General features: G+C 43.3%; 2 protein-coding genes across 4 annotated transcripts; one reads left to right on the top strand and one right to left on the bottom strand.

Annotated features, from left to right (window-relative positions):
- Window positions 1-205: 205 nt before the first annotated feature.
- QPRT (quinolinate phosphoribosyltransferase) lies at window positions 206-8,666 on the bottom strand. Of its 2 annotated transcripts, XM_060780230.2 has the most exons (5): window positions 8,566-8,666; window positions 8,394-8,475; window positions 3,290-3,846; window positions 2,589-2,720; window positions 206-629 (listed from the first exon to the last, which is right to left on the bottom strand). In XM_060780230.2, the coding sequence occupies exons 3-5, from the start codon at window positions 3,839-3,841 to the stop codon at window positions 408-410; spliced, it is 906 nt and encodes a 301-aa protein (XP_060636213.2). In that variant the 5' UTR covers window positions 3,842-3,846; window positions 8,394-8,475; window positions 8,566-8,666; the 3' UTR covers window positions 206-407. The 2 variants fall into 2 exon arrangements, with proteins under 2 accessions (XP_060636213.2, XP_060636211.2); XM_060780228.2 differs by lacking the exon at window positions 8,566-8,666 and having other exon boundaries at window positions 8,394-8,539.
- Window positions 8,667-11,871: 3,205 nt separating this feature from the next.
- On the top strand, window positions 11,872-21,765 carry DCTPP1 (dCTP pyrophosphatase 1). 2 transcript variants are annotated; one of them, XM_067469830.1, is made up of 5 exons: window positions 11,872-11,974; window positions 15,314-15,603; window positions 17,733-17,860; window positions 18,391-18,501; window positions 19,062-21,765. In XM_067469830.1, exons 2-5 carry the CDS (start codon window positions 15,322-15,324, stop codon window positions 19,291-19,293), a joined length of 753 nt encoding a protein of 250 aa, XP_067325931.1. In that variant the 5' UTR covers window positions 11,872-11,974; window positions 15,314-15,321; the 3' UTR covers window positions 19,294-21,765. The 2 variants fall into 2 exon arrangements, with proteins under 2 accessions (XP_067325931.1, XP_067325930.1); XM_067469829.1 differs by lacking the exon at window positions 11,872-11,974 and adding an exon at window positions 11,976-12,032.
- Window positions 21,766-21,880: the final 115 nt, after the last annotated feature.

The raw sequence follows: 21,880 nt of genomic DNA, 5'->3' as shown, positions 1-21,880 counted from the left end.
TAGCCGTCTGTTTCCAAAAAGGAAAAGGACAGGCAGAAAGGTCTTCAGCCTTCTCTGCCAAAGGATTTCCTAAGACCATTTCTGATGGTCTTTGGACCATTTTCTGATGGTCTTTGGTGACCCCTCTGAAACTCCCTCATGACCCCTGCCCCAGGATTGAGAAATGCTGTCTTAGCTTGTAGATAAATTTATATAATTTTTTAAAAAATTGTGCACAGAACAAAGTTTGTGTACAATGAACACAGTGGGCAATTTTGGATTTCAGGATTCCATATAATGGATGTTCAACCCGTACACAGTTTGATAAATGGAAAACACCAAAGATATAATCCACCACCAACCCTTCCCCAACACAGTTCACCTACTACCTCCCTCTTAATTTCACTAAATCCTGCCATCTTGCAGGTTCAGAAGACAAAATTGCGCAGAGGTAGTTTGGGGACTGGCTCCCGGCTGATCTTGAGGGAGAAATCTACCACTTTGGCAGACTGTGTGAGGCATCCAAGGGAGACCACGTCAATACTGGGCCCCACAAACTGAGTTATGTTCTCCTCGGTGATTCCTCCACTGGCTTCGACTGTGACATGAGGGAAGGAAGCCTTCAGTGTTTTGGCTGTAGGGTGCAAGTCCTGCGGGGAAAAAAAACAAAGGTCAACAGGAACAGTCAAATCAAACACAATTCTGGGCACCACAATTGAAGGGAGATGTTGACCCTAAGCTGGAATGTGTCCAGAGGAGGGTGACTCAAATGATCAAGGGTCTGGAGAACAAGCCCTGTGAGGAGTGGCTTAAAGAGCTGGGCATTTTTAGCCTGAAGAAGAGAAGGCTGAGAGGAGACATGATGAGGGTCATGTATAAATATGTGAAGGAAAGTCATAGAATCATAGAATCAAAGAGTTGGAAGAGACCTCCTGGGCCATCCAGTCCAACCCCCTGCCAAGAAGCAGGAATATCGCATTCAAATCACCCCCGACAGATGGCCATCCAGCCTCTGTTTAAAAGCTTCCAAAGAAGGAACCTCCACCACACTCCGGGGCAGAGAGTTCCACTGCTGAACGGCTCTCACAATCAGGAGGGAGGAGACAAGGACGTGGAACAATGGCTTCAAACTACAGGAAAGGAGATTCCACCTGAACATGAGGAAGAACTTCCTAACTGTGAGAGCTGTTCAGCAGTGGAACTCTCTGCCCTGGAGTGTGGTGGAGGCTCCTTCTTTGGAGGCTTTTAAACGATGCTGGACGGCCATCTGTCGGGGTGCTTTGAATGCGGTTTTCCTGCTTCTTGGCAGGGGGTTGGATTGGATGGCCCATGAGGTCTCTTCCAACTCTATGATTCTAGGTGCATTTACACTGTAGAATTAATGCAGTTTGACACCACTTTAGCTGCCATGGGTTAATGCTATGGAATCAGGAGAGTTGTAGTTCTATTAGGCCTTTAGCCTTCTTTGTCAAGGAGTGCTGGTGCCCCCCTAGAAGTGAGGGAGTGTTGAAGTTCTTGTCCCAAAAGCAACCTTTGTGAGCTCTGGAGCTCTGGGATGCTTAGTTTTTAGCCATATAAATTGAGCTAATTAGTCTTTGATCACAAAGGTGAGGCCCAAAGCATCCCAAACACCTATGTAGACAGTCGGGTGAAAAGGCTCTTCTTTTGTTCAAACTTGGAAGAAAACCTACAATTAAAAGCCCATCCCTGCTAAGACAGTGTACTTCACTAAAACATACTTGTGTGCGCCTCTTTCAAATTGCTTTGCTATTTATCTTTGAGTATACAAAAGTGAGTATGCAAAAGTATATAAAAGTATCCAAAAGTGAGTATACAAAAGTATATAAAAGTATCCAAAAGTGAGTATACAAAAGGGGCCCCCTGGTGGTGCAGCAGGTTAACCTGCTGAGCTGCTGAACTTGCTGACCAAAAAGTTGGCAGTTCAAATCCAGGGGAGTGGGATGAGTTCCTGCTGTTAGGCTCAGCTTCTGCCAACCTAGCAGTTTGAAAACAGGCAAGTGTGAGTAGATCAATAGGTACCGCTCTGGCGGGAAAGTGCCAACGCTCCAGACAGTCATGCCAGCCACATGACCTTAGAGGTGTCTGCGGGCAACGCCGACTTCAGATTAGAAATGGAGATGAGCACCACCCTCCAGAGTTGGACACAACTAGACTTACTGTCAGGGGAAATCTTTACCTTTACCATACAAAAGTGATGCAAAAATATGCCAAATGAACAGAATCAAGTTGAGGAGCAATATCAGAGTTTCTGTTTGCAGAGAAATTCCACTGTGGAATTGTGCAATACTAGGAATTCTTAGCCAGAAAGCTAGAGACTCTACAAAATATGGATCCCAGGATTCAATGGAAAGGAACCAAGCCAGTTAAAGTCATATCAAAGTAATATTGTTGTATAGTGTGGAAATTGTTCCATTTCCTGGTGGTAGGTAGCAGAAACTTTGTGAGCAGCTAGCCATTTATATTAGTTCCTCACTTCTGGTGTTCTCGCTTTCTTTCTGTCTCTCACATACCAATATTTTGAATTGTGTTTCAAAATGGATAGTAATTTCAGTTTCCAAATCTATCCCCATCTTATCCTACGCAAGTACCTGAATGGTAAAATTGTCCAACATGATAATATCAGAACCACATTCCGCTGCTTCAAGAGCCTCCTCCAATGAGCGACACTCAACTTCTACCTTCAGGGCAAAACCTCCGACACGCCGGGCATTATGAACAGCCTGCAAGGAACCAAACCAAGTATTGGACAAGTATTGCAGTCAGTTCTTGTTGCCGTTTTGACTGGGAAAATGAAAACTTTAAGGTAGTATAGGCACCAGATCCCATTACATCTTGGAAGCTAAGCAGAAGTATTCCCTGCATAGAAAAACTCTATGAAATGGGCAAAATTCAGCCCTCCAGATGTTTTGGACTTCAACTCCCACAATTCCTAACAGCCCCCCAAATGACAAAATCAATCACCCAACCCCACCAGGATTCAAATTTGGGCGTATTGTGTATTTGTGCCAAATTTGGTCCAGTGAATGAAAATAAATCCTGCATATCAGATATTTATATTATTATTCATAACAGTAGCACAATTACAATAATGAAGTAGCAACTAAAATAATTTTACGGTTGGGGGTCACCACAACATGAGGAACTGCATTAAGGGGTCACGGCATTAGGAAGGTTGAGAAACACTGATGTAGGTGACCCTCCCATTTCAAGGGAATGGAAGTTCGAATTAGAGTGTATTCTTTTGAATTAATACTGCCATCACAGGTAACTTTGCTTTTGTCTTGCTCACCTGGGTGATACTTCCGGATGCCCATACGTGGTTGTCCTTCAACATGATGAGGCTCCCCAGATCGTAACGGTGGCAGGAAGCTCCTCCAACCAGAAGGGCATATTTCTCCGCAAGACGAAACCCAGGTGTGGTCTTCCTCGTCCCCGCCACCTCTCCATGCCATCCAACTTCTCGTGCTGCCCGGCAGGCTTTGGTTGCCAATGTGGCCACGCCGCTGCACCGGCCCAAACAGTTCAGAGCCACCCTTTCGCCCAGCAGGATGTCTTTCGCTTGCCCACGGACTTCGGCCACTCGTGTAATGGGTTCCACCCAAACCCCTTCCGACTGGAGCCACTCTACGGAGCAGCCCACTTCGGCAAAGATGGCCTCGAAGAATGGAAAGCCAGCCAAGACTCCTGGGGACTTGCAGAGGAGCACAGCACATTCTGGCCGGTTACCCACAGCATAACCACCATAGTCAAAACTGGGAGCATCTTCCTGCAACCAGTCCTTGGCCAGTTGGCGCAAGCGAGCAGTAGGGAGGAGGTGTGAAAAGTTTGGGTGGGAGGCCATGAAGACTAGAGAGAAGAAACCATTGAGATGTTGGCAAAGACATACCAGACCAAGCCCAACCTAGCAACCACTGATGGTGCTCCCTAGTAACAGGAATAAGGGATGAGTTTTGGTATCTCATTACAGAACAGGGGTGGAGATCACCTGATGCTATTGGATTGCAGTTCCCAGCATTCCTCATTACTGCATCTACTGGCTAGGGCTGCTAGGAGATGTACTTTGTCCACATGAAGTGAATCTGGCCATGATGGTCCACACTCTGGTTACATCCCGAATAGATTACTGCAATGCACTCTATGTGGGGTTGCCTTTGAAGACTATTCAGAAACTTCAACTAGTCCAACGGGTGGCAGCCAGACTACTCACTGAAGCAGCATATAGGGAGCATACCACCCCACTGTTGTGTCAGCTCCACTGGCTGCCGGTCCATTTCCGAGCACAATTCAAAGTGCTGGTCTTGGCCTATAAAGCCCTATACGGTTCCGCCCAGCTTAATTATCCGAAAGTATTTCCCTCTATGTTCTACCTCATAGCCTAAGATCGTCCAGGGAGGTCCTGCTCTCGGTCCCACCAGCTTTGCAAACGCGTTTGGCAGGGCCAAGGGACAGGGCCTTCTCAGTCGTGACCCTCCGTCTGTGGAACTCGCTCCCCAGCGAGATTAGGTCAGCTTCATCCCTCCTTTCTTTTAGGAAAAAACTGAAATCATGGTTCTGGGACCAGGCCTTTGGACAGCAGGCACAGCAGCACTTGGAGGTTGAACTGGACTGGAAAATGTTATATGGCTGATTGGATTGGGCCCGGTCCTGTTCAACATCTTTATTAATGACTTAGATGAAGGGCTAGAAGGCATGATCATCAAGTTTGCAGACGACACCAAATTGGGAGGGATAGCCAATAGTCCAGAGGACAGGAGCAGAATTCAAAACGATCTTGACAGATTAGAGAGATGGGCCAAAACTAACAAAATGAAGTTCAACAGTGACAAATGCAAGATACTCCACTTTGGCAGAAAAAATGAAATGCAAAGATACAGAATGGGGGACGCCTGGCTCGAGAGCAGTACGTGTGAAAAAGATCTTGGAGTCCTGGTGGACAACAAGTTAAACATGAGCCAACAATGTGATGTGGCGGCAAAAAAAGCCAATGGGACTTTGGCCTGCATCAATAGAAGCATAGTGTCTAGATCTAAGGAAGTAATGCTGCCCCTCTATTCTGCTTTGGTTAGACCACATCTGGAATATTGTGTCCAATTCTGGGCACTACAATTCAAGAGAGATGTTGACAAGCTGGAAAGTGTCCAGAGGAGGGCGACTAAAATGATCAAGGGTCTGGAGAACAAGCCCTATGAGGAGCGGCTTAGGGAACTGGGCATGTTTAGCCTGAAGAAGAGAAGGCTGAGAGGAGATATGATAGCCATGTATAAATATGTGAGAGGAAGCCACAGGGAGGAGGGAGCAAGCTTGTTTTCTGCTTCCTTGGAGACTAGGACGCGGAACAATGGCTTCAAACTACAAGAGAGGAGATTCCATCTGAACATTAGGAAGAACTTCCTGACTGTGAGAGCCGTTCAGCAGTGGAACTCCCTGCCCCGGAGTGTGGTGGAGGCTCCTTCTTTGGAAGCTTTTAAGCAGAGGCTGGATGGCCATTTGTCAGGGGTGATTTGAATGCAATATTCCTGCTTCTTGGCAGGGGGTTGGACTGGATGGCCCATGAGGTCTCTTCCAACTCTATGATTCTATGATTCTATGATTCTATGATTCTATGATAATAATGTTTTAAATTGATTTTAACTTACTGTTTTATTTACTGTTTCAAATTGTTGTTATATCTGTTATAATTGTTTTGTACGTTGTGGCATCAAATTGTTGCCAGTGTAAGCTGTTCTGAGTCCCGCCCTTGGGGGTAGAGGAGGGCGGGGTGGAAATGTTGGAAATAAATAAATAATAACAAAAGTAGCATTTCTTGATTTCAGTAAGGCCTTCAACAAAGTCCTCCATGACCTTCTTGCCAGGCAATGCTACAATTAAGTGGATCTGTGATTGGTTAAGGGACTGAACCCAAAGGGTGCTCACCAATGGTTTCTCTTGATCTTGGAAATAAGCGACTAGTGGAGTACCGCAGAGTTTGGTCCTGGCCCAGTTCTGCTCAACATCTTTATTAATGACTTGGATGTTTATCAAATTTGCAGATGACACCAAATTAGGAGGGATAGCTAATACTCCAGAGGGCAGGATCAGAATTCAAAATGACTTTAACATATTAGAGAGCTGTGTTGGGCAAGTGGGCTTATTAACAAAAGACCCTCCTCAGAGTAACCTGGGCACAGGGGTCCACAAACTTTATAAACAGAGGGCCAGGTCACAGTCCCTCAAACTGTTGGAGGGGCGGATTATAATTTGAAGAAAACATGAATGAATTCCTATGCACACTGCACACATATTATTTGTAGTGGAAAAAACACTTGAAAATAATACAATAATTAAAACTAAGAACAATTTTAAGTAATATAAACTTATTAGTATTTCAATGGGAAGTGTGGGCCTGCTTTTGGCTGATGAGATAGGATTGTTGTTGTTGTTGTTGTTGTTGTTGTTGTTGTGTGTTTTCAAGTCATTTCACATTTAGGTTGACCCTGAGCAAGGGCCAGGTAAATTACCTTGGAGGGCCATATTTGGCCCTCGTGCCTTAGTTTGAGGACCCGTGTATTTGCAGCAGCGTGACCCAGCACCAGTAGCCCAAAGTGATAAAAAAAGAGAACAAAAACACAGAGACTAATGTTATCTCTTCTACAGGAGGCTTTTCTTTGTAGTAAAATAATATGGTTGCACTATTTACAAGAACTAAGTTTCCATAATACAAATAAACAAATACATAGTAGATTTACACACAGCAGCTTTCACACTGGAGCTTTTTCACACAGGGCTTCTCTCACACAGAGGCTTACCTCACACTCCTCAAGATGACACTAACTTTGGTCTACTAACTCTAACAATCTTGGCTGACTAACTCTTTCAGTGCTTGAGTCACACTTTTGTGATCAAAAATACCTGATTAATGTATTGTCAAAGGCTTTCATGGCCGGAATCACTGGGTTGTTGTAGGTTTTTTCGGGCTATATGGCCATGGTCTAGAGGCATTATCCCCTGACATTTCGCCTGCATTTATGGCAAGCATCCTCAGAGGTAGTGAGGTCTGTTGGAACTAGGAAAAAGGGGTTTATATATCTGTGGAATGACCGGGGTGGGGCAAAGGATTCTTGTCTGCTGGAGCTAGGTGTGAATGTTTCAACTGACCACCTTGATTAGCATATAATGGCTTGACAGTGCCTAGAGCAAACTTTTGTTGAGAGGTGATTAGATGTCCTTGTTTGTTTCCTCTCTGTTGTTCTGCTGTTGTAATTTTAGAGTTTTTTTAAATACTGAGAACACAGTAATGCTGGACCACTCTCAAAACCACCATGTCAGACTACACAGAGAAGCCATTGAAATACACAAGCATATGGACAATTCCAACAAAAAGGAGGAAACCATGAAAATGAACAAAATCTGGCTACCAGTATATTTAATATTTCTGACAAGCTGGGCCAAAACTAACAACATCAATTTCAACAAGGACAAATGTAAGATAGTACACTTAGGCAGAAAAAATGAACTGCATAGATACAGGATGGGTGGTGCCTGGATCGACAACAATCCACGTGAGAAAGATCGTGGACAACAAGTTGAGCATGAGCCAACAGTGTGATGCAGCAGCTTAAAAAGCCAATGGGATTTTGGGCTGCATCAAAAGGAGTATCGTGTTTCTAGGTCGAGGGAAGTCATTGTGCCTTTGTATTCTGCTTTGGTTAGACCTCACCTGGAATACTGTGTCCAATTCCGGGCCCCACAGTTCAAAAGAGATATTGACAAGCTGGAAGGCATCCGGAGAAGGGCAACTAAAATGACCAGAGGTCTGGAGACTATACATCCCTCTGAGAAGTGTCTGAAAGAGCTGGGAATGTTTAGCTTGCAGACAGGGGCGGCTCAACCCACTATGCATTTGTAGTATAGTTGATTTTGCCCAGGGGCGCTCTTGAGGCGCTCTTGGGGGAAAATAGACCTTGACATATGTGAGTTGTAGTTACTGGGATGTATAGTTCACCTACAATCAATGAGCATTCTGAACTCCACCAATGAAAATTACCTAGGACCACCTCTGCTTGCAGAAGAGAAGGTTGAGAGGAGACATGATAGTTATGTATAAATATGTGAAAGGAGGCCATATAAAAATGAATGCTGGTGTCTCAACAAACTACAGCTCCCCTGATTCCATAGCACTGAGCCTTGGCAGTTAAAGTAGTATCAAACTGCATTAATTCTATAGTGTAGATGCACCCAATGAATTAAGACTAGGTGCACTTCCCATTTATCTACAGAGAAAAGAAGAGACAATAAGGCAGGCTTTCCTGGGGAGATATAATGGCTTTCCATTTAATGATCCTTTTACGCCTTCCATGTCCAAAGGGACTTGAGTTGCAGCTAATTTTAAAAAGGCCAGTGTGCCGGTCACTTACCCAAAGAGCCAGGCTCCACGATGTCTCTCTGCAACTTCTTCCTCTTGCACAACTGGTTGCACGAGACACATTTCCTGCATTCCTGAGGGGTGGGAGGCAGCCCTGTGAGGGGTGGGATTAGGGATACAATCAGGATTTTTTTTGTTGCATTTTGGCACTTTGGACCCCTCACCTGTTTACTTGCAGAAATGGCCTTTCTCCCCCACAAGTCACAGCTGCAGCTCAAACCGAATGTAAACTTTACTTCGCTAGCCTTGCAGATTCCTATCTCTCACAGAAATGAAGAAACAGACCTCTAGACAACTTGGAGCGCATCTACATTGTAGAATAATGCAGTTTCACGCCACTTTAATTGCCATGGCTCAATGCTGTGGAATCCTTGGAGTTGATGTTTGGGAGGCAACAGCCCCCTTTGACAGAGAAGGCTAAATACCTTGTAAAGCAACTCCCCTGATTCCATAGCATTGAGCCGTGGCATTTAAAGTGGTGTCAAAATGCATTAATTCTACAGTGTAGACATACTTCTAGAAACATTAAGAGAGCCACAATTAAAGCTTTTCTTCTAGAGCTCAACAAAACAGCTGGTAATGGAACACGAGGCCAAAGTACATGAGCCGTAGCTTGTGTCCCGAATCCCAATTTGTGTCTTGAGTTTGCTATTTATGTATTTACTTTATTTATACCTCGCCTTTCTCACCCCTAAGGAGCCTTAGAGAAGTCTACAAATTATGGCAAAAATTCAAATAATGGCAACATACACACAACAATAAAAATACCGTATCAAATAATAAACAGTTAAACATATAAATACAATAAAACAGTTTTAAAACCTACATAGCACCGAGTCTTGATGTTCCATACTACTTGATTTTCCCACGATTATTATTAAAATGCTAGGTTGAGGTCGAATTCTGTATTACCCTACTCCCCGAACACCTGTGTACAAAGCCAGGTCTTTAACTTTTTCCTGAAGACCAAGAAGGAGGGGGGCAGTCTGATGTCACTGGGGAGGGAGTTCCACAGCCGAGGCGCCACCGCTGAGAAGGCCCTGTCTCTCGTACCCACCAGTCACACTTGTGAAGGGGGTGGGACTGAGAGCAGGGCCTCTCCAGCTAATCTTAAAACTCTAGTTGACTCATAAAGGGAGATACGTTTGGACAGGTATTTTGGACCAGAACCATTTAGGGCTTTATAGGCCAAAGCCAGCACTTTGAATTGAGCTGGGTAGCAAACTGGCAGTCCGTGGAGCTCACATAACAGGGCGTTGTATGCCGTTCCAGTAAGAAATGTAGCTGCCGCCCATTGGACTACTTGGAACTTCCAGACAGTCTTCAGAGGCAGCCCCATGTAGAGCGCATTGCAGTAGTCTATTCGAGACGTAACAAGAGCATGAACCACCACGGCCAAGTCTGACTTCTCAAGGTACAGACACAGCTGGCACATAGTTTTAATTGTGCAAAGCTCCCTCAGCCACAGCCGAAACCTGAGGTTCCAGGCTCAGAGATGACTTCAGGATCACTCCCAAGCTGCGAACCTGCGTCTTCAGGAGGAGTGTAACCCCATCCAGCACAGGCTGTAACCCTATACCCTAGGCCGGATTTTAGAACAGCTGGTAAATCACCAGTAACAATAAGATCAACCAACCGAAAGGTTGTCAGTTCGAAGCCCCAGGTCGCTGTGAGCACCCGACTGTCAGCCCAGCTCACTGTTTACCTAAGCAGTTTGAAAACAGCTTAGAGCTATAAGTAAAGAAATTATGTACCTCTAAAAAGCAGAAGAGCTATTTTACGACACCATAAAAGAAAAGGATCAGAAAAATGCCTGATGACTAAAAGAAAGGAGGAAGGCCTGATGGCTCCTCATCATAGAGGATGGAGCAACATTACCCCTCTGTGGCTGGATTTGAGCACCAAAAAGCTGGATGTCAACACAACATACCTCCTTTCTGTTTCTGTCCTGTTTGTCCTAATGGCATTATGCCGTGTATATGTACTGTGATCTGCCCCAAGTCCCCTTGGGGGGATAGGGCTGAATAGAAATAAAGTATTATTATTATTATTATTATTATTATTATTTACCATTTCGACTGACCAGGAGTATCTCCATCTTGTCTGGATTCAATTTCAAATTGTTCACCCTCATCCAGACCTCATCAATTTTTGCTAAGAGTTCCAAGGTTTTCCCATAAATTGGATCTACACTGCCATATAATGCAGTTCAAACACTGTCATATAATGCAGTTCAAACTGCATTACATGGCAGTGTAGACCCAGCCAAAGATGATGATGCTGTGCCTATAAGAGCTTGCCAATCAAAAATTAAGCATAACAGAGAAACCTTATCCTTCCACACTACACAGTTATAGCACTTTGATACCACTTTAACTGCAATGACTTTAATCGGTTGGATCCAGGCATTTGTAGTTTTGTAAGATATTGTAAGAGCAATGTCCAGTCTTGATAAAATAGTGAAGAGTAGAGACATCAGACTGGCAACAAAGCTCCGCCTAGTCAAAGCCATGGTATTCCCTGTAGTCACCTACGGATGTGAGAGCTGGACCTTTGGGAAGGCTGAGCGAAGGAAGAGAGATGCTTTTGAGCTGTGGTGTTAGAGGAAAGTTCTGAGAGTGCCTTGGACTGCGAGAAGATACAACCAGTCCATCCTCCAGGAAATAAAGCCCGGCTGCTCACTGGAGGGAAAGATACTAGAGACAAAGTTGAAGTACTTTGGCCACATCATGAGGAGACAGCAAAGCCTAGAGAAGACAATGATGCTGGGGAAAGTGGAAGGCAAAAGGAAGAGGGGCCAACCAAGGGCAAGATGGATGGATGGCATCCTTGAAGTGACTGGACTGACCTTGAAGGAGCTGGGGGTGGTGACGGCCGACAGGGAGCTCTGGCGTGGGCTGGTCCATGAGGTCACAAAGAGTTGGAGACGACTGAACGAATGAACAACAACAAAGATATTGAAAATTCTCTGCCAAAAAGCTTTAGGACATTCCCCAATCACAAACTCCAGTTTTTCATTAGATGGAATCATTGCAGCTAAAGTGGGATAATACTGCTGTAACTGTATGTGAATGAGTCCTTTGTCCCATTTTTAAGGCAGCAAATTGTCTTCCTCTCATATATCATCCCAGTCTTTCAGTTCCTCTTATCCAGCAATATTCCTGCTTCTTGACAGAATGGGGTTGGACTGGATGGCCCATGAGGTCTCTTCTAACTCTTTGATTCTATGATTCCAGATGTATTTGCATTTTCTCTTAATGTTTGTGAACAATCTTTTCCTGCAAATTATACATGCAAACACCATCTGGGTCATCACGTTTCCTATTGGCTGATCTTGCTGCCAGTCTAAAGAATAAAAACATTGCCTTGTCCCGCCCCTTCCTTCCATCCCTATTGTGTACAGTGATCTTCACAAAGCCTGCCTCCAGCAGCCTCTGATTGGGTGACAGATGCTTCCGTCATAGCCGTGTTATCCAATTAGAGCTCACCTGAATGCCTACTTTTTGATTGGTGCGCATTGGGGGTTCTATCTGTGTGTTGAACCCGGGAAAAAAACCACGTGGCTCGTTGAAAGTAAGTGGGGTTTTTTTGCGTGTATTTTTTTCCCATTAGGTGATCCAGTGCAATTAAGGTAGGTTATGTTTGTGATTCTTTCTGCTGCTATTTCTTGCTTCCTTGTGTAATTAATCCATTATTTGTATTTAAATAATTTCTTATTAATTATACAATAAACACACCATACACTATCAATGTAAACACACTAAAATTAGTAAATACTCCTCAAACACCTTCAGCTTAGTTTTCTCAATTCTCATCTTTGTTGTCTAATCATAGTTTTTTTCAAAACCACAAATATATAAATTGTTTTTGGCATGAAATTAGATATTTACCTTTAAAAAAATAATATAATCTGCTGTATTATCCTCTTATATAGGACAAAATTCATTTGACTGCTTCCAAATTCTGCCCCAAGTTAACCAATTACAGATTGTGATGCCATAACATTTCCCAATCTCACAAATAAAAGGGAAAAAAGGATATCAATCTATTAATTCTTCTCAGTTCTGTTTGCCTTATCAATGCTCTTCTGTTCTATTATTAAACTATTATTTGTTATCATTCTATTTATTTATATACCCCTTTTCAAAGAGACTCAAAGCAGTGAACAGTGGTGGAAACAATAGAAGTTATATCAGGCATGGGCAAACTTTGGCCCTCCAGGTGTTTTGGACTTCAACTCCCACAATTCCTAACAGCCTACCGGCTGTTAGGAATTGTGGTAGTTGAAGTCCAAAACACCTGGAGGGCCAAAGTTTGCCCATGCCTGGGTTATATCCTGCCTTTTTTCTTGTCTCTCTTTTTGGGTGCATCTACATCATTGTTTCTCAACCTGGGAGCCGGGACAACTGGGGGGGGGGGTGTCGTGAGGGGGTGTCAGAGGGGTCACTAAAGACCCCTCTCACAAACATAACCTACCTGTTGGTCATGGGAATTCTGTGTGGGAAGTTTGACCCAATTCTATCATCAATAGGGTTCAGAATTCTGTTTGATTGTAGGTGAACTATAAATCCCAGCAATTACAACTCCCAAATGTCAAGGTCTATTTTCCCCAAACTCCCATCAGTTTTCACATTTGAGCATATTGAGTATTCGTGCCAAGTTTGGTCCAGATCTATTGTTGTTTAAGTCCACAGTGTGCTCTGGATGTAGATGAACTACAGCTCCAAAACTCAAGGCCAATGCCCACCAAACCCTTCCAGTATTTTCTGTTGATCGTGGGAATTCTGTGTGCCAAGTTTGGTTCAATTCCATCGTTGGTTGAGCTCAGAATTCTCTTTCATTGTTAACTATAAAACCCAGTACCTACAACTCCCAAATGTCCAGTCCAATTCCTCTCAAAAACGAGCAGTATTCAAATTCGGGCATATCAAGTATGCATGCCAAGTTTGGTCCAGATCCTTTTTGTTTGCATTCACGGTGCACGACTACAACTCTCAAATGACATAGTCCAGTGAATGAAAATACATCCTGCATATCCTATATTTATATATTACGATTCATAACAATAGCAAAATTCCAGTTGTGAAGTAGCAACAAAAATAATTTTATGGTTCGGGGTCACCACAACATGAGAAACCGTATTAAGGAGTTGCAGCATCCGCTGGGAAGTAGCAACCAACAGTGAAAGGACCAAGGCAGAGACATCTCCAGCTCATCCCCTGTTTGGATATTAGCCAGCACGTCAACGATTTAAATCAAGAAATAGTTTTCTAAGATCTACAGAGACACTCGCTGGAACACCTCAGCAAGTGAGAGTCCAAAAGTGGCAGGACCAAACCTAGAACCTCAATCAATGGCTGATACCAAATGAGAGACTCCCTCCTGGGCACACAGAGGACTGGGCGACTTGGAAGGCACAGAACAGACTGTGCTCTGGCACCACAAGATGCAGAGCCAACCTTAAGAAATGGGGCCACAAAGTGGAATCCACGACATGCGGGTGTGGAGAAGAGCAAACCACTGACCACCTGCTGCAATGCAACCTGAGCCCTGCTACATTCACAATGGAGGGCCTTCTTGCGACAACACCAGAGGCACTCCAAGTGGCAAGCTTGGAGGGCATTTAATCAACTACCAAGCTTGCAAATTTTGTGTTTTGTTTGTTTGTTTAAAAAAATGCAATGCAGCTGTTTGGTCTGCCCCTGACATGATAAATAAAAGCACAAGGAAGGTTGTGCACTAGGAAGGAAGCAGTGAACAGTGGTGGAAACAATACAGGTTATAGCAGGCAAAGGCAAACTTTGGCCTTTCAGGTGTTTTGGACTTCAACTCCCACAATTTCTAACAGCTGGGAGTTGAAGTCCGAATCACCTGGAGGGCCAAGGTTTGCCCATGTCTGGATTATATTCTGCCTCATGTCCCTCTCATTGGGTGCACCTATACTATAGAATTAATGCAGTTTGGACACCACTTTAACTTTAATGACTCAATGCTGTTGAGGCCTGGGATGTGAAGTTTGGTGATACACCAGCAAATATACCCAGAGATGGCTGGAGAACTTGTGAAACTACAATTCCCATGATTCCATAGCATTAAGCCATGGTAGTCCCAAGTGGTGTCAAACTTTACTAGTTCTGTAGTGTAGATGGCACTCTATTCTCACAACAACATTGCAAGGTAGGTCAGGCTGAGAGAAAAGACTCGTTTGAACATTTATGGGTCTTCAAATCATTCACTTAGCTCAAGGATTTCTTGGTTAAGAGAGCGTGATTTCACCAAGGTAATTCAGTGGGCTTTGTCGCCAATACGTGGGGATTCAAACTCTGGGTTATATATAGGGTGCATCTACACTATAAAATTAATGCAGTTTGAAATAATTTTAATTGCTGCGGCTCAGTGTTATGGAATCCTGGGAGTTGTAGTTTGGCGGGACATCACTCTTTGGCAGAGAAAATTTAAGACCTTCTAAAATTACAACTTTCTGCTGAACTTGCTGACCGGAATCTATGGGACAGGGTGAGCTCCTGTTGTTAGCTCCAGCTTCTGCCAACCTAGCAGTTCATAAACATGCAAATGTGAGTAGATCAATAGATACCACTTCGGCGGGAAGATACGGTGCTCCATGCAGTTATGCCAGCCACATGACCTTGGAGGTGTTTATGGACAACACCGGCTCTTCGACTTAGAAATGGAGGTGAGCACCACCCCGGAGTCGGACTCAACTAAACTTAATGTCAAACCTTTACCTTAAAACTACAACTTTCAGGATTCCATAGCATTGAACCATGGCAGTTAAAGTGATGTTAAGCTGCAATCATTCAATGCCAACCAGACTGCTAGGACTTGTAGTTCAACAGACCACATGATTCTCACCCCTGGTTTTCTAAAGTCAGCCTGTCTCCTTCCTTGCAGGTCTGCCAATGATGACATCATGCAAGAGAGACAAAGACGAGGAAAAGTACTGCAGAGACTGGGAGAAGGAGAAGGATTTGAAGGACTGGGTTCGGCCAGTTGTGGGAGATGAGAGATTGGCAGCCTGCAGGGTCTGTGAGTCTGAGATGAAGGCCAACTATGATGTCCTCCAGCAGCACATGGTCACCAGCAAACATCAAGCGTGTGCCACTCCAGGATGTGCGACCGCCCTTGATAATGCAAGACTTAGCATTTCAAAGAATTGTAGTAATACCTTGATGGAGACCAAGGTAATGACTGGCGTCTATGCCTTAGTGAATTGTGTGTTTGCATAATAATAATAATAATAATAATAATAATAATAATTCATTTATTATTAGTCTTTCCTGCCAAAGAGTGCTGGGGCCTCACCAAGCTACAACTCCCAGGATTCCATAGCATTGAGCCATGGCAGTTAAAGTAGTGTCAAACTGAATTAATTCTACAGTGTTGTAGATTCACCCTCAGTGTTTCATAAATACAAATGTATATTAATTGGTAAAAACAATTTTCCTATAAGGTAAAGATAAAGATGTTCAACTTTGGGGGTGGTGCTCATGTCCATTTCTAAGCCGAAGAGCCAACGTTATCCATAGACACCTCCCAGGTCATGTGGCCAGCATTACTGCATGGAGTGCCATTATCTTCCTGCCGAAGTGGTACCTATTGATCAAGTCACATTTGTATGTTTTCAAACTGCTAGGTTGGCAGAAGCTGGGGCTAACAACAGGAGCTCATCCTGCTCCCCGGATTCGAACTGCCAACCTTTTGGTCAGCAAGTTCAGCAGCTCAGTGCACCACTGGGGGGGCCAATTTTCCTATAGTATTATTTATTTACCACATGTATCCCCCCTTTCTCACCATGGAAGGGACTCAGAACGGCCTTACAATAGGCAACAATTCAATGCCACATAAGTACATAAAATAAAATAAACAAATATATTAAAATCCAAAACCTTAAAAACATCAACATTAAAACCAATAATTAAAATGTAAAATGGTTGCACAAGGTATTTCATCACCACTACAGGAATAATCAGGCTCCTTAGATTGGTTGAAAGTAAAGGATATTTATTTTATTAATATTTCTGAACAAGAAAACTTTTGTAAATTCCTATGAATGTAAATATGCAATAAGCTAGGCATCTAATAATTTTTGTTAAAGGTAAAAATATCAGTATAAAATGATAAAATGCATCATTTGCTTTACATTTTTATATTGAAATCAGAGTTTGTGTTGGCAGTATTCCAAATGCTCCTTACAGTGTACTGAATTGCTCCCAACTCCACCCTAGTATTTGCAGCCTTTACCCTATCCCAATTGCCCATTTTCTGATGAAAAAGGGAATTACATCTGTTGGAAGTCCCCAGAAGAGTGTTGATCCTTATATTTCCAGTCCATTTTACTTCCCAGTTAAGATTGGGAATCAAGAAAATTAAAATACCATACAAGAAACAATCAGACATTCCAGACAAAAAACAATCAGGACAAGCTAATCACCTCCCAACAAAGGATTTCCCCAGGCAGTAATAAGCCAGACCTTGAAACTGCTGTGCCATTAAATGCTAATCAAGGTGGCCAATTGCAACATTTACACATACATCAAACAGACAAAAGGCCTTTCTCCCACCATGGACATTCCCCAGATATATAAACCTCACTTGCCTAGTTTCCAGCACCTGAGAACCTCTGAGGATGCCTGCCATAGATGGAGGTGAAAAGTCAGAAGAGAATGCTTCTAGAACATGGCCATACAGCCCGGAAAACTCACAACAACCCAGTGATTCTGGCCATGCAAATCCTCAACAATACATTAAAACACCATAGTTTAGTTCAGCAGAGTAATTAAGGCAGTGGTTCTCTACCAGTGGGTCCCAAGATGTTTTGGCTGTCAGCTCCCAGAAATCCTAACAGTTGGTAAACTGGCTGGGATTTCTGGGAGTTGTGGGCCAAAACACCTGGGGACCCATAGGTTGAGAACTGCTGAACAAAGGGATATGGAATGGCCTTCAAATCAAGACCAGCCAAGATAGTATCAACAAAAAGTGCCAGGGTCTCTGTGGGGTCTCCATAAGTCAGAAATGACCTGGAGCATACAACCACAAGAATAAATAGTCTTGGGAACAAAACAGCAGAGCTCAGAACTATTATAATAGCTAATGTCTTGGGATTAGCTGTCTAGTGTAACTTTATTCTATGACCCAAAAAGATTCTGGTTTATTGAGTAGGGAATAAGATGCCAGTGCTTGGCTTTGACCTACTTTGCTGCTAGTTTAGGCTTGCAACACCAAATAGTATGCTGGCCAATTTTAAGTTGGCAATAGAAACTGGCGAGAAATGTTTTCCTTACGTTTTCTGTTGTTCTGATTTTTCATTCAGGGATTGCGCTCGTCAGCTTGTTCACAGAAGACAAAAGCAGAGGAAACAGATAAGGCATCGGTGCACAACGGGCTCGGAAATGCAACAGAGTCTTTTCGGTTCAGCCCTGAACCCACCTTGGAAGACATGTGAGAACCCTCACTCCACCCCATGCACACCCCATTCACTGTGTCTCTAGCACAGTGGTTCCCAGACTTTTTTTGACCAGGGACCACGCTCCAACATTAGTACCAAAAGGGTTACGAATCCGTTTTTGGTCAACTTTAGATTTGGTTTGGTTATTTGGGTTGCTGATTTAGAAATTTGCATTGGATAGACCACATCAGCTCTAGTTTCTGATACAGAATATATGCCATCCAGTAGTCGCTATCTGCTCACCCACAAAAAATCATATTTAATAAGCCTCAGCACTATGAGAGGGTTGTGCAAGACTAGTAACTTGTAGTAACAGTAAGGCCACAGACCATATTTTAGTTCTTGCGGACCACTGGTGGTCCATGAACCACAGGTTGGAAATCACTTCTCTAGGCTCTTCCTCAGTTCCTCCCTTTCTTTTGATTTGCATCCTGCAGAATTCTCTTCAGTCTTGAGCTCTGTGTAAATTCTTCCATTGTCCATTCCGGCCCTGATCGCTGTCTTTTTGTTATGTTTCCCACAGTCGCAAGCTCCAGATTGCATTTACAGCAGAGCGTGGTTGGGGAAAGTATCACCAGCCTCGAAACCTCCTTCTTGCACTCGTTGGGGAAGTTGGAGAGTTGGCAGAACTCTTGTAAGTATGGACTTTAGAGCTGCAGGTTGGACCTTGGAAGTGTTTTGTCTTTCTGGACAACAAGATCAGTTGATATTTTTAGTCCAGAAAAGTAATATTTCCAAGCTTTGAAACTAATAGGACAGACCAAGTGGTACTTTACTGGGTAATACCAGAACAACTTTGGGAATATCTCATGGGTCTGTTGAAGCCTTTCTCACATAACAAAGTCATTCCAATAGAAAGTTCCATCTCTTTCCTCATCCACAACATTTTGATTAGGAAGCCTGCCATTTCTTCTTTTTTTTAAAGAGATGGATGGTTTGACATGGTTTTGACATGAGCAGTGATGGGAGGGCAAGTGAAATGATCACAATTTAGTACACATTAATGATATCTACAGGAATTTATTTTCTCCAATCTGGTATGCTTTCCCCCAGAAGTTACCAGGGCCCCTTCTACACTGCCATATAATCCAGATTATCAAAGGTGTTAATCCACGTTATCTGCCTTGAATTGCTCCCTGTTTAACTGGAGTCTTGCCAAGCCTTCACCTCCATGTTTTTGTCTCTTGTCTTCAGCCAATGGCGGGAGGACGCCCCCGAAGGCCTGCCAGGATGGACGGCCTCCGAGCGAGAAGCCCTCTCTGACGAACTCAGCGACGTCCTCATTTACCTGGTGGCCCTTGCCAACAAATGCCGCGTGGACCTCCCCACAGCCGCCCTCCAGAAGATAGAGAAGAACCGCCTCAAGTACCCTGTTGAGCAAGTCTATGGGTCGTCAAAGAAATACACCGAATATCAGAAAAAATGAGTCGTCCCAGCCTCTTCCTCATCAGAGAGAAAGGCATCTGCTGCTTGTGGAACGTGCAAAGCCATGTTTTTTTGAAGATGCAAAGGATGTTATGACTTGAATCTTTCCCAGATTAAGGCCCCTTCCACACAGCTGAATAAAATCCCACATTATCTGCTTTGAATTGGAATATATGGCAGTGTGGACTCAGATAACCCAGTTCAAAGCAGATATTGTGGAATTTTTTTGCCTTGATATTCTGGGTTATATGGCTGTGTGGAAGGGCCCTAACTGGTCAGAGTATCCTATCCTTCATTTTTAGACTTTTTAAGCGGAGACTTGCTAAGTCCTCATTCAAAGATCCTATGTGCTATGTATAGTGTAGATATCTGTTGCTGCTATTTCTTTGTCTCCTGTAATTCTTCAGGTATAGTTACACTCTTTAATGGTCACATCCGTAGCCATTATCTCATGGGAGTTGAAGTCCAATGAGATCTGGAAGGAAAAAGCCTTGCCCTTAGCCTAAAACAGTGGTTCTCAACCTGGGGTCCCCAGATGTTTTTGGCCTACAGCTCCCAGAAATCCCAGACAGTTTACCAGCTGTTAAGATTTCTGGGAGTTGAAGACCAAAAACATCTGGGGACCCCAGGTTGAGAACCACTGGCCTAAAACATGAGTAATGTGGGTGTAAGTGGCCTCCTGATTAGGGACAAACTAGGGCCCCTTCTACACTGCCGTATGAAATTCAGATTACCTGCTTTGAACAGGGTTATATGCCAGTGTAGACTCATATAATCCAGTGCAAATCAGATAATCTGGATTTTATGGCAGTATAGATCTAGCCTCAAAGTTTCCAGTTTTTCACATCATTTTGTTTTGTAGCCAAAAGACTACAAAACAAAAGGGAGGGGCGGCATTTTTGTCTCTAGATCAGTGGTTCTTAACCTGTGGGTCCCCTAATGTTTTGGCCTTCAACTCCCAGAAATCCTAACAGTTGGTAATCTGGCTGGGACTTCTGGGAGTTGTAGGCCAAAACACGTGGGGACCCACAATTTGAGAACCACTGTTCTAGAGAGTTTTTTGACAAAAATACTGTGGGGTGAGTGGGCTTATTAAAAAAGACCTTGAATGTATAGCAGAGTAACTTATCAGCAGCAGTGTTATCCAGCACTAGTAGCCAAAGTGATAAAAAGAACAAAAACACAGAGACCAATGTTATATCTTCCTTAGGAGGCTTTTCGTTGTAGTAAAATAATATGGTTGCACTACTTAAAAAATGAGGTTTCCGTGACTCAAAGAAAGTTCAACCTTCATACTGGAGCTTCACACAGTAGTGTTATACACAAGGCCATTGACCTGGGGCTTCTCTCACTGAAGCTTTTCACAACTGGCCTTCTCATACTCTGAGGCCTTCTTACAGACCAAGGCCTACCTCACACAGAGGCTTCTCTCACAGACTGAGGCCTACCTCACACTGTGAGGCCTTCTCATGGACTGAGATCTTTCTCCCACTGAGGCAAACTAACAGGCCTACTAAGCTACAGTCACACCTTTTTATATAGAACTGCAGCTTTTACTGAGTCATTGCATAAATTTAACCCTTTCAGTGCTTGACTCACATCTTTGTAATTAAAAATACCAAGTTAATTTTTAATATTTCTGACAAATACTGGCCCTTGTATGCTGTTTTCTGTTTTCCCTCCATTAGTATGAACACAATGCTCATAAGAATACATTTTTTGAGGGAAAAGGTGGCTGGGCAGGAAAGGGTAAACTCCTCCCTACCCAGCTAGTTTTCCTTTTTTCTTCTTCTTCCAAAAACCAAGAAGATATTATGTCTCTTCTGTGAATGGCCCATTTATCCTGGAACGTTTAAGCAAGGCTTCTCCAAATTCTAATCTTGCTTCCTTTGCCAGCAAATACTAGAATTGTTTGGATTCTGATGTTGAGATGTGAGTTTAGATATACTGTTTCCATATGACCTCTTGATAATGTGGACCATTTTACTGGGTTGTTGTAGGTTTTTTTCGTGCTATATGGCCATGTTCTAAAGGCATTTCCTCCTGACGTTTCGCCTGCATCTATGGCAAGCATCCTCAGAGGTAGTGAGGTCTGTTGGAACTAGGAAAAAAGGGTTTATATATCTGTGGGATGACCAGGGTGGGACAAAGAACTCTTGTCTGTTGGAGCTAGGTGTGAATGTTTGAACTGATCACCTTGATTAGCATTTGATTGCCTGGTATTATACCATTATACTGCCACCCTTTGTTCATCTCTATGGGTATTGCATAAATAATCAGAATGCATAAGTGTAATCCCAGATTAGGGGAAAGTATGAATGGGTTTAGCAGAGAAATACCTGTTTGGTGAATGATAGACAGAGGATAACCATTTCGTGAATGATATCTTTGGGAGAATTTATGTACAAAAAGACCTGTTCTGGAGTCTTTCAAGTTTGTAAAGCTTTATAAAATATATTTTATTTTCATTGACCATCTCTGTCTGTTTGCTGAAGCCATATTATGCCAAGGAGAGTACACTGCTGTGCAGCATGGATAGACTATGCAAGAGAGGGGTTCATCCACTGGGAAGTGGTGTCTTTCCTTTC

This window comes from Anolis sagrei, chromosome 6, assembly GCF_037176765.1.
Source record: "Anolis sagrei isolate rAnoSag1 chromosome 6, rAnoSag1.mat, whole genome shotgun sequence".
In the NCBI taxonomy this organism is placed as follows: Eukaryota; Metazoa; Chordata; class Lepidosauria; order Squamata; family Dactyloidae; genus Anolis; species Anolis sagrei.
This window is presented reverse-complemented; position numbering and strand designations above follow the sequence as displayed.